We start from the raw sequence: 16611 nt of genomic DNA on the forward strand, positions 1-16611 counted from the left end.
TTTTGGGGTTTGTTAATTTCTACCGCCAGTTCATATTGTCCTTTGCCCGAGTGGCGTGTCCACTAATCAATCTGTTGAGAACAGAACATCTAACCAAGAAGCCCCATCCGGGGTGTCCAGTCGTACAGACGACTGATTGTCAGTGGGCCTTTGAACTGTTGAAGCCCCTGTTTGTGAAGGAGCCAGTGCTGAAGCACCCAGACCCATCAGAACCCTTTATAGTGTTGGCAGATGCCAGCGAGGTGGCGGTGGGAGTGGTTCTCCTACAGGTTAATAAGGAGGACTTCCAACCATGTGCGTATACGTCACGGAAATTAAACGACACCAAACGCAACTGGCCCATATGGGAGAAGGAGGCATTTGCGGTTTGGTGGGCCTTGTTGACATGGAGGCACTTACTGGAGGGGAAAAGTATCCCCTTTGAGGTGTGGACGGACCACAACAATGTGGAGGCCCTCCAGGCCCCATGCAGGCTGTCCCCAAAACAGGTCCGGTTGGCGCTGTATTTCTGGAGGTTTAACTTCTGGTTGAAATACATCCCAGGGGGGAAAAACATCCTAGTGGATGCCTTGTCCAGGAAGCCACAGTACGACAGTGGGCAAGAGGAGATAGTCCAGGCAATAATCCCTGCCAAATCAGCCCAACAACCATCAGGCATCCCCATCGCAGCGTCCACACAGTGCTCCCCGGACGAGAATATACCCCGGGCTATCCAGGAAGCCCTCACCATTGATCCGTGGTTCCAAGGGAACCAAACATGGCTAACACAGAGGGAGGGATTTGCCTGGAAGGGATCCAAGCTTTATGTGCCTGGTACCATGCGGTTGAACATGTTACAACATTGCAATGACGTTCATCCAGCCGGTCATTTCGGGTTTCTAAAAACCTTACATTTGACGAATCGACAGTACTGGTGACCACACATGAAGAAAGACATAGAGGAGTATGTATGTGGCTATGCTGTGTATAACACCATGAAAGCCCGGCCTGGGAAACCTCCCGGTCTCTTACAGCCAGTGGCAGCTCCAGTCCAATCGTGGCAACAGATAGCCATGGACTTCATCATAGACCTGCCGGAGAGTCAGGGGAATAACATAATACGGATGGTTATCGATCTATTCTCTTTTTTTAAAATCAAGTTTTAGTGATTTGTTTTTTTTCACCACCCCCCCCACATATCTTATGAACAGAGTATTGACCATATTATATTTTATACAACTTATCATCCCCAAATACATTTTACATAGTTACAATTTCTGCCAAAATATTTTTCCATCCTTTTTTTATCTTATCTTAATACTTCTATGCTTATTGTATAAAGAACATCTTCTTCTGCCCTTAAATTCTAATTTCTTTATTATTAATCATATATATTTTCTTTTCACGTTCATATTAATTCATTCTTCATCCTAATAAATTTATACATGTTCGGAGTAGCCCTTTTACCATTTCATCTTTTTTATTTTACAACAATCTTTCTTCTTCTCTCTTTCCCTTCCCTCCCTTCTTTTATCCTTTCCTGCTTTCTTCTTTCCTCCTCTCCTTCTCCTTCTCTACTTCCCCTTCCTTTCTCCCCCTCCCCCTTTCTTCCTCCCTTTCTAACCTTCTCTCCTACTCTTATTTCCCCTCCCTTCTTCTCTTTTTCCCTTTGTTCTATTCCTCACTCTCCTTCCTCACTTCTCCCCTCCTTCTATCCCTCTACTCCTTCTTGCCATTTCTTTCCATTGCTGTATTCTTTTTCAATTCAATATTTTCCTCTATGGTATCCAGGCGACTCTGATTTTTTCTTCCATTATTATATATATTTCTCAAAATCCCCATCCCATTTTTAAATTATTAACAATGTATTTCAACTTATTCCATTTTTACCATGAAAGCTTTTAACTCAATTAACCTTCCACCTCTTATTTTCTTTAATTCCTAATTTATTTCCACATCAATTAATTATTTCTGTTTACTAACATTTCAATTTTATATCACAATTTCAGTTATTTTCACATTTAAACCAATCTATCTTTCACATTGCATCTGCTAATCCATTTTACAATAAACAATATACTTCTTTTTTGTTTCTTACATACATCATTTACTAACATTTCACTTTTATTATCTTAATTTCAATTAATTATTCCATTTTACCTTGATCTATATACTTCTAATTTACTTCATACATACAATTTCTACTACTAATGCCATTCCTTTAAATCAACCAATAAATGCTTTAATTCCCTTTTTACTATCCAATTATTCTTCCCCTTTTAATCATTTTCTTTTGCTCTCTCCAAAATTCCATTTCTTAATATTTTCCTCCTTTTCTCCCAGTCTCTTATTTTCTTCTTTTTCTTTTTATATTTATTGTATCTTTCCCCCTGAATCCTTTCTCTAGTTTTTAAAATTGTTATCCTCTTCATTCTCCCCCTCAATCTTTTCCCATTTCCTTTTCTTCCCCTCTTTTTTGAGGAATATTCCCCCCTTTCCATTTTTATTTTGTCACTGTCAATCCCAGTGTAATTATCTATTTTTTTCCTTCAATTGTTTTCTCTTCAACGTTGCGTTCTTGCTTTTCATTTTTATTCTTTTTCCTTTTTTATCTTCTAACCAGTTCTCCGCTTCTTTATTTCCCTTAAACATTCCACTCACCTTCTTAAATATCTCCATTAGTTCCTCATACTCATACTCCCAATTTTCCATATTGTCAGTTCAAAAAACAGGGGGGAAAATTATTATATGTATAGTTCAAATTCAAGTCCATGTAATGTCTCTTTTTTCTTTCCAAATAGTATTCAATTCAAATGTTTATTTAGACCATTCCAGTTTGAGGCTTTATTTTTTCCAGTTCTTTTCAAAATCGTGCTCCAGCTGTTTAAACAAATACTCTTTAAAGTTTCCCATGTTATCTCACTCCTTTATTTCTTCAAATTTTAAAACGATTGTTGTAGTGCTTCCTTTCTGCCAGCAGATGTCTCTCTCTGATCCACAAATCTTCAGACAGCAATGTATCACTTTTAAATCCACATAGAAAGTACTTTCGCTTCAGTTACTTCCTTTTATTGTTAAAAAATGCTTTCACTCGGTTTTCTTTTTCTCATATTGTTTTTAATTTCCCCTAATCCAATTATAAATCCAGGTAGAAAGTTTTCCTTTTTGGGCTTTAGTCTTTTAGATTCCTTTTTATTTTTCTCTTCACTTTAAATTCCCAAGTGCCAATTAGCCACTTATTTCATGCTGGGACCTCTTTTAAGCTTTCAAAATTTTTCTTTTTACCTGTGAGTTGGCCAATCACAATACTCCATTCAAACATCGCTCCTGCACAAATTTTAGTCTGGTTGCACCAGCTTAGAGTGGTTGTTTTAATGGCTACTACCCCTGCTGATGGATCAAAGAGCTGTCTCTGACCCTTTGAGGAACTTGCCTGTTTCTCTTGGTTTTTTGAGGTGCCTCTCTTTCTCCCCCATCCCTCCAAGATGGTTCTGGCCTGAAGACCCACACAACAGCGGTTTGTCTGGCTGGATTTTCGCGAAGCTTGTCGGAGCTTACTATTTTCCAGCCAGTATCACTGCGATGCTTCCGGTTCTTCTCAGTTATCGATCTATTCTCGAAGCAGGCACACTTCATTGCCTGCTCCAGCCTTCCGTCCGCTAGGAAGTTAGCAAATACATCTTTTCAAAACAAAACATTGATCTGGTCATAAGTTGGTACAAATCACTAACAAATCTTAATTTTCAATTAACACAACTTAATATTTTACTCAATTATTTCCCTAAATTCTATCTATTTAACAATGCCATTATTTCAAAAACCCATTACTTAAATCTTTAAATCCTAACCAAATGTCATTTTTCTTTTTACTTAGATGAATGTATTTTAAAAATATAAATCATTACAATATTATAAACCTTTAAACAATATTTTAACTGTTGCTCCCAATATAATCATCTTCACTACTGTTTATCCCTTGTTTTTGCTGTCATACCCTGCATAATCATTATATCTATAACATATTATTTTCTTATTCCTATTCATCCATATTTATCTATAAGAACCTCCTTTTTATTATTACTATCCACCTATACATTGTTTTTCCATTTTTAATCACATTTGTTTTAATCTTCTTTTCCTTTTTCCAGCCGTGTATATCTTATTTCTTCATGTTCTCGTCTGCTAGCATATATTTCATTTCATTTTCAAAGTCTTCAAATTTTGTCCTCCATAAATCATTTTAATTCTTTTTCTTATTTTTATTCCGGATAAAATGTATCAATTTCTTCCTTCTCTTATCCCTGCACCAAATCCTTCTCTTATTGCTGCACCAGTTTTTTAAGTTGTTATTATTCCAATTATGAGAGTTCCGTTATAGTTTCCCTTTCTTTTCACCAAAATCAAGCTGCCTGCAAACAAGAAAAAAAAAAAACCTCCTCCACAAAATCCCACGGCTATTATCTGTAGAGTTCACAATTTTCCATAACAAAAAACAGGTTACAGGTTTTTGAACCAGAAGGTGTCTCTCTACAATCCACAATTTCCATTAGTCATGCAAGTATCCATTTTGTTCCAATTATATAACAGTCCAACTTAATTACTCTTCTTCTTTTAATTTTAAAAATATCAAATCTTCTTCTTTTTTAAGGTCCAGCTCAAATTTTAAAACTCTGTCCAGTCTTTTCACCATGTCTCAAAATTTAGTTTTTTCAATTGGTTTTGTTCAAAAATTAGTTGTTTATCGGGTCTTTGTCTCTTTAAAGTTACATTTTAAACTTTCCATTGCCCCTTTGTTGTACAGCTGCTGTTTTATGGCTAGGGGTCTTATGGTTAAAAATATTGCTCTAAGCGTTGTAACAAGCCTGGGTTGGTTGTCACTCACCCAGCTTCAAAGAGCTCCGTTTCAATCCACTTTCCTCCTGCACATCTCCACATCTCTTAGCCCGGTTGCCCCAACTTCGTGGCAGCCGCCATGGCTGTCGCCCCCTGCTGCTGACTCACAGAGGGTTCCCTCTGACCTCCGAGGAACTTGCCTGTTCCTCTTGGTCATCCGAGGCACCCCTCTTTCTTCCCCATCCTTGCAGGACGGTTCCAGTCCGAAGACCCATCAGCAGCGGTTCGGCAGCCGGGGATTTGTGGCGCTCATCAGAGCCCGCTATTTCCCCGATTGTCTCGCCGCGATGCCAAACCAGAAGTCCGCCAGCAAAGCTTTTTATTGTGTACATGGCATTCCCCAATGGATAATCTCTGACAGGGGGGTACAGTTCACTGCCACGTTTTGGCGCAAATTCCTGGCAAGGTTGGGATCCAAATAGGGTCTCAGTTCAGTGTTTCATCCAGCCACAAATGGGGCGGCTAAAAGAGCAAACATGATGGTGGAGCGGTACCTGTGTTGTTATGTTAATCATCAGCAAACTGATTGGGCTGACCTACTCCCTTTTGCGGAAGTAGCATACAACAATGCAGTACACAGTAGTACCGGCTTCACCCTGTTCCAGGTGGCCACTGGGAGGAAGTTCATGCCAATACCTGAATGTCCACAGGAAACCACGGAGGAGCCAGATGTACAAGAGTGGATGGCTCGAATGCAACAGGTGTGGAAAACAGTCACAGAGGCTTTGTGGCACGCAGCCAAAAAATATAAGTGGCAAGCCAACAAAACCCGGAGGCCCCAGGCCCCTTTCTATGTGGGTATTTCTTTCCACCAAATACTTGAAAAGCTCCCATATAAAAAATTAGGTTTGAAGTACATTTGCCCTTTCCCCATAGTGAAGGTGATTAATCCCGTTACGGGCAGGTCCAACTACCTCAACTGCTGGGGAAAAGACACCTTGTTTTCCACTGCAGTCTACTCTGTCTGGTCCACTCCTCCCCCCTCAGGGGACCAACCCCTTGGCCACCCCACCCCTCATGGTGGATGGTGACCAACACTATGAAGTGAAAGAGGTACTAGACACCTGGTGGCACAGGGGAAGGCTGCAGTACTTCATCCTGTGGAAGGGATATCCCCTCTCTGAAGCATCATACGTACACAATAGGGATGTACAAGCCCCCCCGTCTGGTTGCTAGGTTCCATCGGAAATATCCTGTGAAGCCGGGCGGGACTGTTTCTCCGCCTTTGTCTACTCACCATGTTCTTTACATTCCAGACGCTGTCCCTGTAGTAGGGGGGCCCGCATGTCAGCTCCGGCATGCCAGCCGGCCTGGAGCTGCCATTTGACAGGGAGCTGCTACCCAGAAGACACCCGCCACCCGGCAGTCTAGATGCCACCAGCCAATGCTGCCCACCCCATTGAGAGCCGCCAGTCTCACCACCAAGCCAGGACTCATCTCTCCAGGCAGTGGAGACAGAGCGGCAACACCGGGATGAGCCAACTGGCCATGCACATGCTGGGAGCAGGCTGTGCAGCCACTGAATAGCTGAGAGGCGGTTGCGCATTGATGACATAATCAAGGATGGTGCAGCAGCAGCTGGGAGGCAGCTGTCACTCTCCTTGGCTGTCCTGGACCTCTGTTGAGGACTGGCCACTCAGTTGAGGACCAGTTCTCCCTTAAGGACTTCATTGGGTAGAGCGCTGAGGAGGATGGGCCTGAAGGCAGGCAGATGGTGATTTCCTCTCAATTCCAGAACACGTGGGAGGCAGCTGCACACGTCAGTGGGTGGCGTGGTGCTCAGTGTTTAAAAGGTGGTGGGGAGCACGGGCAAGTAGCCCTAAAAGATATTCCTTTGAGTTTGTGATTGTCAGTTTGTGCCAGAAGGGGAGTAAAACAAGAAGTAACAAAGCAGTTTTGAGTTTGGATTCTTTCCTTCCTTTTTGGAACCTGACACTCCCATTAAAATTTAATTTCTCTTTTGGGTCTGTAGTCAATCTCTGTGTATTAACTCACCACTTTTTCTATGTTTTGGAGAGTCTTTCTTTTTTAAAAAAACCCTCTTATTTGGGATAGGTCTCTATAGTAGAAGTTGAAAGTAGTCTCACCCAGTTCCAGTACTCGGTGTCAGCTTTGGAAGCCATATTAGCACCAGATGCTTCCCCGCTGCCAACTTCTTGCACTTGGGAAGGTGGGAGGGGGGATTTAGAGGAGTGATTGTAGTTAGACATAATAGCATTCTTCCCTTCGGTCAAGGTCATGGTGTTTATGCATCTAGAGGAGGAGTGGTTGCAGGGATGGCTCTAGTTGGGATGGATGGTGATTGGGCCATGTGACAGAGTGATGGGTGCAGGGGCTGGATTTGGGGTTTTGATTTACAAAGGGAAAACTGGAACTCTCAGATTCAGGTTTTCCCAGATGTGCCAGTTTACCTTCTCTAATAAATGCAAGTTTCAGAAATGCCTGCCTTGGAGTTTTTACTTAGAGTTGGGGACTTTCTGGAATACTGACATTAACCTGAATCTCTAAAATGAATAATGGCACCCTGAAAGGGGGCTGTCTGGGGTGCTGAGCCCCAGCATCAACCTTAACCTCAGGTGGTGTGAAGACTCAGCGAAGATGGAGAAGGAAGAGGAGATCACAGAGGGAGCCGTGGAGACAGATACCGGAGGATTTATCGAGACCCGGTATTCTCCTTCTGAAGAAACGGCGCAAGCCATTGAAGCTGCAGAGGCAACACGAAGGTTGGGCACTTAGCCCAAGGAGTCGGATTCCTGGAAAAGTTACCAATCTGATCCAACTTCAGAAAGTCTCTTCTTGAAAACCTTCAGTGATGAATCACCCACAACTTCTGAAGGCAAGCTGTTCCATTGGTTGATTGTTCTCACTGTCAGAAAAGTATTCCTTATTTCTAGGTTGAATTGCTCCTTGATCAGTTTCCATTCATTGTTCCTTGTCTACTCTTCAGGTGCTTTGGAGAATAGGTTGTCCCCCTTCTCTCTGTGGCAGCCCCTCAAATATTGGAACACTGCTATCATGTTACCCCTGATCCTTCTCTTCACTAGACTAGTTATGCCCAGTTCTTGCAACGGTTCTTCATATATTTTAGCCTCCAGGCCCCTTTGTTGCTCTTCTCTGCGTTCTTTGTAGAGTCTCACCATCTTTTTAGACTGTGGTGACCAAAACTGGATGCAGTATTCTAGCTGTGGCCTTACTAAACTTTATAGAGTGGTATTAGTACCTCGCGTGATCTTGATTCAATCCATCTGTTAATGCAATTTAGGATTGCATTGGCTTTTTTGATTGCACACTGCTGACTCATATTTAATTTATTGTCCACTAGGACTCCATGATCCCACTCACAGTTGCTGCTATTAAGCCAGATTTCACCTAATCTGTAGGTATTCTTTTGGTGGTTTTTTTTTTTTTTTGGCTTATGAAATACGTAACATCTATATGTAACTATATGTAACATCTATGTGTAACATCCCTAGTGCCGCATAACAGGATGAGCTCCCATTACTTGTCCCAGCTTCTGCCAACCTAGCAGTTCAAAAGCACATAAAAAATGCAAGTAGTAAAATAGGGACCACCTTTGGTGGGAAGGTAACAGTGTTCCATGCGCCTTTGGCATTTAGACATACTGGCCACATGACCACGGAGATGTCCTTGGACAGCACTTGCTCTTCGGCTTTGAAACAGAGATGAGCACCGCCCCCTAGAGTGTTGGCTATTCCTGCCAGTTTAGTATCATCTGCAAATTTGATCAGTTCCCCTTCTATTCTCTCATCTAAGTCATTTATGAAGATATTGAAGAGTACTGGGTTTTTGAGCAGCATTGGGTGTGTGTGCCCTTCCTTCCTGCACTTGAAAAAGGCAGATGATCACTGTGCAGGAGCGGTTTGCAGTTTGGATGGCTCTCACTTCCCCTAGGGAGAGGATCTCTTCCAGGCTCTTCCTGCTCAATACTGGTTTCTGGTTAGGTCAATTTCTACTTCTTCGGTCAGGATATACCAGTCGTGAAGGCTGTTTGGGGCCCCTTGGGCTAGGTAGGCATGGTAGAGGTCATCATTCAGCCCGTTCTTAAACTACCTCACCAGGATGTCCTCCAGCCAGTCTACTCGGCAAGCGAGGTCTCAGAATTCTTCAGTGTACTTAGCTACCAGCGGGCAGCCTTGCTTCATGGTTCTGATGTGGTTGTGGGCTTTTTGGTCTGCCAGAGGGTCCTTGATACGATGTCAGAGAGTCATCATGAAATGGTCAAAATTCCGCAATTCAAGGGCATCAGCATTGTGGAGGGTCAGTATCCAGTGGGCAGTCACCCCTTCCAGGGCTAAGGTGATGACTCGAACTCGGGCGATCTGGGTTTGGAAATCCCTCCTGTATTCTTGCATGTATGTGAGGATATGTGCCAGGAAAAACCCCAACTGCTGAGGGTTGCCATCGTACTTCACTCCCGGGGTGGTGGTGGTTCCTTTCCAGCTGCGGAGCTCTGGCCGGGGATGTTCGCAGGAGCTGGCGCTGCGTGGGGTGGGTTTGCCGGGATGGCTGCTGCTCCCGCCACACTGTCCACCTGATCTGTGGCTGTCAGATCCGGGGTGGCGGCTCTGACTCCATCGGCTGCTGCTGCCATCTCGCCTCCTCTCTCTCCCAGTTCCCCCATGGCTCTTAGATTCTCAAAAGCCTCTATCACAAATCACAATGCAAGTCTTTTGAGCCAATCGCATCCAGCCAGGTCCTTGGTCAGTTCTTTCTGGTCTGACAGGGTTTCCAGCTCACATTTCCAGCCTGTTTGCCAGCTGCCATGGGTGAGGGTGACGCCTTTGGTTCTCCCATCCTAGCTGTCTTTCTTCCCCACTCCAATCAACCATCTTGGCTTTGTGGACTCTTCCAAAACCACCTCAATGTCTTCGATGGGGCACACGGAGCTTGCATCTGGCTGGGTGGTAGTGGAGGTTTCACTCCAGTATTCTCCCTCTCCTTGCTTGCCACTTTGCTTGGACATGGCTTGCAGGGTCCCTTTGGTAGAGTGAGTTGCTTCTCCGAGTTGATCACTTTTGCAGATCCTGCTTTATGTAAAAGTCTGCTTCTCCTCTCTATTCAAGAAATTAAAGAGTCTTGAAACATCAGCATTTCAAAAGGAACCTTTTATTGAAGGAGAGTGATTGCAGGACAAAAGAAAGTAGGATCTAAAGTTCCCAGACAATTCAGTTAGGATAAAGCAGTTAGAAACCCCTCCCCTCAGTCCGATGTTGAATGAGCCAATCCACAGGTGGGAAGTTGTTGTGAGAAGCGCAGGCTGAGAAAGTGATAAGAAGCTGTTCCCAGGCTGAAGGCTTCAGAGCTGAGACAAAATAGATGGCCTCCTCCTTTACATTCCCCAGAAGGTAAATCAAAGCACAGGATACATAGACATCAGGAAAAAGGCTATAAACTAAAGAATACATCCAGCCCCCCTCCCCCACAAGAATGGCAGCATCCAATAGGGATCTATGGGACCTGACAGTATCCTTCTATCACTACGTTCCAGTCATGGGTTTTATCCCACCAAGTTTCAGTAATTGCAATAATATCATATTTACCCTTATGTACTAATAATTCAAGTTCACCCTGTTCTCCAAACTTTCAGCATTTGCATAGCTCACACCATCATTGTCCTTACCACCATTGCAGATATCCCACTTTGAATGCTGTGAGGATTTACCTGTAGATGAGAGCCATGCTGTACTTCCTCTTCAATGCTATCTGTAAACTCAGTGCTGGTATCTTTAGTGCCATCAAATGCAGTTAGATCTAGGCATGATGTGATAAAATGAGAATCATCATTTTGAGTCTCAGGTACTTTAATTTCTTTTTTTTATTCAACATTTACATCTTTAAATCTTAGTTACACTTTTACAGCTTTCCAATACCGGCATTTTTAGTAATGTCCAATTTATCTTTCAGCCAACTATATACATATACATTTTGTTTGTTACAGACTTATTCATATAATCAATATATTTTATATACATACCTACTGCACATTAAATATAACATTCCATTATAATATCTTCTCTTTTGCTATACACTAGCCATTAATTTTACATTCATTTTTCCAGCCAATCATACCATCTGTTCCATGTTTCATAATAAATCGTTTCCTCTCTGTCCCTTAAGTTCCATCATTAGTTTATCTGATTCTGCACACTCCAGCACCTTTTTTATAATCATCGTGTTTGTTGGAACATATTGTTGTTTCCAGTTTTGGGCAAATGAAATTTTGGCGGCCGTAATTATGTGGAGTATGAGGTATTGAATTTCTTTACTCATTTTTTCTTTTATAATCCCTTTATAATTTAGGTTTCATATCAATTTTTTCCCCAGTCATTTCCTCCAATCATTTTTTGATTTTTAACCAATAGTCTCTTGCTTTGGGACATGTCCACCACATGTGGTAGTATGTCCCTTGTGAATTATTACATTTCCAACAGTGCAGTGGATTGTTTGGAGACATCTTGGCCAATCTCACCGGGGGTAAATGCCACCTATAGAACATTTTATAAATATTTTCTTTATAGGCAGCCGACAATGTCATTTTATAATTTGTTCCCCATTATTTTCCCCAGTACTCCAATTCTGTGTTGTATCCAAAAATTTTCATCCAAATTATCATTGTTTCCTTCACCGTTTCCTCTTCCATTTTAAATTTGAGGAGACAGTTATACGTTTTGGTAATTATCTTTTCATCTGTCCCTGTTAATATTTTATCCATTTCTTGTTGTCCATTTTGAAATCCATATAATTCTAAGTCTTTTTTATATTTTGTTTGGGTCTATAAATAAGGCCACCAATCTATTTTGATTCCTTCCTCTAATAATTCTTGTTTGGATTTCAAATTTCCTTGTCCATCTAACAACTCTTTATAGGTTACTATTTTGTTTAAGTCTATTAAATTGGGGTATAGCAAAGCTTCCATCGTCGATATCCATCTTGGAACTTTTGTGTATAAATTTATTTTAATCTTCATCCAGATTTCTAACTATACTTCTCTTACCTGATGTCTTTGAAAATGTGTGGGCTTTGCTCTTTCCCTCCCAAATAAAGGCGTGCCAACCCCTCTGTAAATCGTGCATGCGAATCATTAGTATTCTTCCATTTTTTTAAATTTATCCATTCTTTGAGCCATGATATTACTGCAGCCTGATGGTAAAGTTCTCAGTCTGGGAGGCCAAAGCCACCCTTATTTCTAGAATCTTGTAAGTGTTTTAATTTAATTCTGGGCCTTTTCCCCAACCATATGAACTTACTAATAATTTTATTCAATTTTTCGAAAAAGCTTTCCCCCAATTTTATAGGTACCGTTTGAAATAAATATAAAATTTTTGGTAGAATATTCATCTTTATAGTAGCAATTCTTCCAATCAATGATATTTTTAATTTCGCCCAACTCGCTAAATCTTTTTGAATTTGCAGCAGTAGTTTCAAATAATTATCTTCCTTTATTGAAGATATTCTTGCCCTTTTCCAAATATCCAAATACTTTACTTTTTTTACAATTTGAATTCCTAATTTCTCCTCTAATTTCTTATTTTGGCCTTTTGTAAGATTTTTAGTGAGTATCTTTGTTTTATTTTTGTTTATTTTTAAGCCCACAACTATGCCAAATTTCTCTATTTCCTGTAGTAGCACTTCTCCCATTTCCAAAGGATCCTCTATTATGAACACCATATCATCCGCAAAGGCCTGTGTTTTATATTCTTCTTTTTAAATTTTTAAGCCTTTTATTTCCTTATTTCCCCTTATCTGAGTCAATAAAACTTCTAATGAAAGAATAAATAAGAGCGGAGATAATGGACATCCTTGCCTAACCCCTTTATTTATATTGACTTTTTCCGTTAAGTCTCCATTTACATAATTCTTGCAGTTTGGTTTGAACCTTAATCATTTCTATAAATTTTTGCCAAATTTCATCCCAATTAATTTACTAGTTAAAAAATGTCAATTCAAGTTGTCGAACGCCTTCTGTGCATCCACCAATATTAATGCCAATTGTCTTTCAGGGTGGGCCTCATAATACTCTAATATATTCATTATAATTCTTGTATTGTTTTTAATTTGTCATTTGGGAAAAACCCATTTTGATCCGAATGAATAATTTTGTTTAGGATTATTTTTAGTCTTTCTGCCATTATTGTTGCCAAAATTTTGTATTCAGCATTTAACAGCTGAATACACGAGTTTGGCATTTTAGCTCTCTCCAATACCTCATTATATATTTCCAACATAATTTCTTCTAAAGATTCTTGAAACGTTTTATATAATTCTGTCGAAATTCCATCTGGCCCTGGGGTTTTATTATTTTTTTGTTTTTTGATTGCCTCTTTCAACTCTATTAAAGTAATTTTGTCGTTCAACATTTCCCTATCTTCCTTTAGTACATCTGGCAAATTTCTCTCTTGTAAATATTTTATAATGTTTTCTTCTGCAATATTTTCTTGGCAATATAGTAGGTACTTTAATTTCTAAGCACCATCTGTAATTCCGGTTTTGCAAATTTTATGCTAGATCTCCAGTACATTCATCAGCAAGTTAGGCTTTGGATTTTTACCAATAAAATACTATAACTTTGTTTCTGAACCAAAGTTTAACATGACAAAGAGCTGCCTTTCTGGATAGTCTTGGCAACCATACAGAAATAGTTTGCCATTGCCCTCTGAGATTTTCTTTCTTTAATTCCCAGTCTAATCTACAGTCTATTCTTTCGTGGGCATCTCCTATCCAAGTATTTACTAATCATTTCTAAATTTGTTAATTTGTTTAATTTATTTATTATCAGCGAAAGAAACTATACAGACAGGTAGCAGATAACCCCTTTCCAGCTAAGGACTTTACTAATAAAGTAAAAGAGGACAAAAGAAAACCTTTCAAGTCTCCAGGTGCTGAAGAATCTAGCAATAATTAACCTAATTTGACTTAATCTAATGGTAACAGATTAAAAATAAGATTAAAAAAGGAAAACAAATAAAAAGCACAAAGGGCATAACTTGCAAAAAAGATAGCGAGGAAATGAAAAACAAGCTAAGTAGAAAAATAAGGAAAGAGATTAATCATAGCTTAGTCTATCTGAATGTTTTTTAATTTAGAAGTTCAAATATACAGCAGCAGCTGGTTACAGGAATTGAATCCACTTATTTCCAGCTCTGTACCAGTTTATTTGAAACCAAAGCAAAGTGATTTTTGTTTTTCCTTTTGTAATACTGTAGTTGTGTAAAGTTTGTGGATGGCAGTGTTGTCATTGGCAGAATTCTGGCTCCTGGATTCAGTGCATGCATTAGTCCTACTCCCACCTGGGCTTGTGTGTCCTGATCCAGACACCTTTGATAAGCATTGTTTAGAAGGAATTTCCAAAGTAGTGGGATTCAGCTGGTTTGCACCAGTTCGGCAGAACTGATACTTAATTTTTTGTTGAATTCGGTGAACCGGTTATGATAAATCTGTGTTTTCTGGAACATGTCTGGTTTTCGTTCAACTTCCTTCCAGGTGGTGGTGGGGGGAACCCCAAAAGTCCAAGAGCGGACTGACAGAAACCAAATGGAGATGCAAGAAGCAGCGAGAGGGGAAAGAAAAGGCTAAGAAAATTACTTAATCACCAGTCTAACTGCTGCTGTGGCTGTTTTCTTTTGCCTTGCCTAGCTATGCTTTTTTCTCTGCTTCTCTCCCCGCCTTATGTCTACATAGGAATTATAGAGGTGGCTCTGGAGGAGGAGGATGGGCAGAAACAGCCCGTTCCTTCAGCTAATCACCCTCAAGGTTTTCAAGGACTGGGAGCCACTGTGATGTCATGCTGACTCTCCAGACGAGTATGGACTTCTACGTGCAACACACATTCTGACAGAAGCGAACTCAGAGATCAATTAGATTCTGCTCACACCCCGCCTGGTGATTGATTAGCCATTTCTGCAGGATTCACATAATCTGTCATTGTACTTTGGGATCCATCTCCCTTCTAACCTGGCTGCATTTGATCCTGGAGTGAAAATGCCACTTGCAAGGTTTGGGGAGCTGACACTCCCCTGCGCCCCGTTAAAAAAAAAGATTGAAATGAAAAGTTTGAAGAGTTATTTTTCTGTCACCAAAAAGACAATTGCAAAGCATGAGGGTGGAGCTGACACAGAATGGAAAAATTCTACTTGACTGAGATTGGCAAGATTTTACTGATCTTGCACAGAATTCAAAGAATTACTATTCCTTTGATCTAGAAATTAGAAATCCTTCAAGTTTAAATACCAGGCAAGTATGGGTTCATATAGGAGTCTTCATTAGTTTCCCCTAATGAATATAGTACAGGTAGTCCTCAACTTACAACAATTCATTTAGTGACTGTTCAGTTACAATGGAGTCACTGAAAAAAGTGACTTATGACCATTTTTTACATTTACAACCTTTGTAGAATCCCATGATCATTTGATCAAAATTCAGATGCTTGGCAAATGGTTTGTACTTATGACTATTGCTGTGTCCCAATGTCATGTGATTGCCTTTTGCAGCCTTTCAACAAGCAAAATCAATGGGAAAGCCAGATTCACTTAACAACTGTTACAAACTTAACAACTGCAGTGATTCACTTAACAACTGTAATGAGAAAGGTTGTAAAGTGGGACAAAATTCACTTAACAAATATCTCACCTCATAATAGAAATTTTGAGCTCAATTGTGGTCGTAAGTCGAGGACTACCTGTAACTGCTTTTTTTAATGCAATGTCGTCGTGTATGATCTTTGTCTCATCCCAGCTAATAACTAAGCCTAAAGTTATCCTCTGATATCCATTATTTCCCACTTCTCCTGACAAGACCTGACTGGGCCTGGTGGCTCAGCAGACTGATAGCATTGTGATTAACACCAGCTGTCTGCAATTACTGTAAGTTTGAATCTCACCAGACTCAAGGTTGACTCAGCCTTCCATCCTTTCTAAGGTAGGTAAATTGAGGACCCAGTTTGTGGGAGCAATAAGCTGACTTTGTATAAATATACAAAAGTATGAAGGCTATTGCTTAACGCATTGTAAGCCGCCCTGAGTCTCCGGAGAAGGGCGGCATATAAATCAAATTAAAAAAAAAAAGACCTGTCTCATTACTTTCTTCATCATCAGTTGACATAGTCAATGGTGGGGATCTGCCAGCCACTGTTAGTTTCTCAAACTGATGTCTCCCTGCCTTTGATGCATTCCTTCCAAGATCCTTTTAGCTGGAGTTGCAGACAGGAGCCAACAACTGGTTTTTACAGAGGTGTCTGTGTATGGAAGCCTCATTGGTGCTTTCTATATCCCTTGACAAGCTTCTTTTAAATGTAGGTTTTCCGGTTATGAAAAAGAGCATTGAATGTGTTATTTCAACACTAGTTTGATATTCTTTTGAAAGTCTGTTTGAATCTTGTGCTGCACGAAAGATCAATTTATACTGGGAAGTTGGGTTCTGCCAGCTATATATTTCTGATTCTGCCATTACTAAGTGTATTACAGGTTTTTTTAATGCTTCAGATGATAATGAGTTTCTTAGAGCCAGAGAAACTGTTACTGTTTTTACTACTTTTATTAATTTTTCAACATGCTCTCAGGTCCAGTTCCCTTGGGATTTTTGTGCAATGCACCATGGGAGGATCAGCATAATTTTGCTTATTCCATTGCTGTTTTGATAGCTGCAGCTGCTTCTTCTGGGTGCCCCTGGACAAGAGAACTGGAAGTTTATTGGTCACTTTCACAGCCATGCCCTTGCAGCATA

General features: G+C 40.5%; 1 protein-coding gene across 3 annotated transcripts in view; it reads right to left on the bottom strand.

Annotated features, from left to right (window-relative positions):
* Positions 1 to 16611, bottom strand: part of PDE4DIP (phosphodiesterase 4D interacting protein) — a 142335-nt gene that overhangs the window by 23653 nt on the left and 102071 nt on the right. For 2 of the 3 annotated variants that reach the window (XM_070940879.1, XM_070940878.1), the window contains exon 18: positions 10556 to 10644. In XM_070940879.1, coding sequence (XP_070796980.1) covers positions 10556 to 10644 — 89 coding nt within the window. Of the gene's footprint in view, positions 1 to 10067; positions 10221 to 10555; positions 10645 to 16611 lie in introns of those variants that run through there. The other variant, XM_070940880.1, reaches the window with a different exon arrangement.

Source organism: Pituophis catenifer, unplaced genomic scaffold (assembly GCF_029215685.1).
Source record: "Pituophis catenifer annectens isolate HBS135680 unplaced genomic scaffold, rPitCat1.0.hap2 SCAF_3, whole genome shotgun sequence".
In the NCBI taxonomy this organism is placed as follows: domain Eukaryota; kingdom Metazoa; phylum Chordata; class Lepidosauria; order Squamata; family Colubridae; genus Pituophis; species Pituophis catenifer.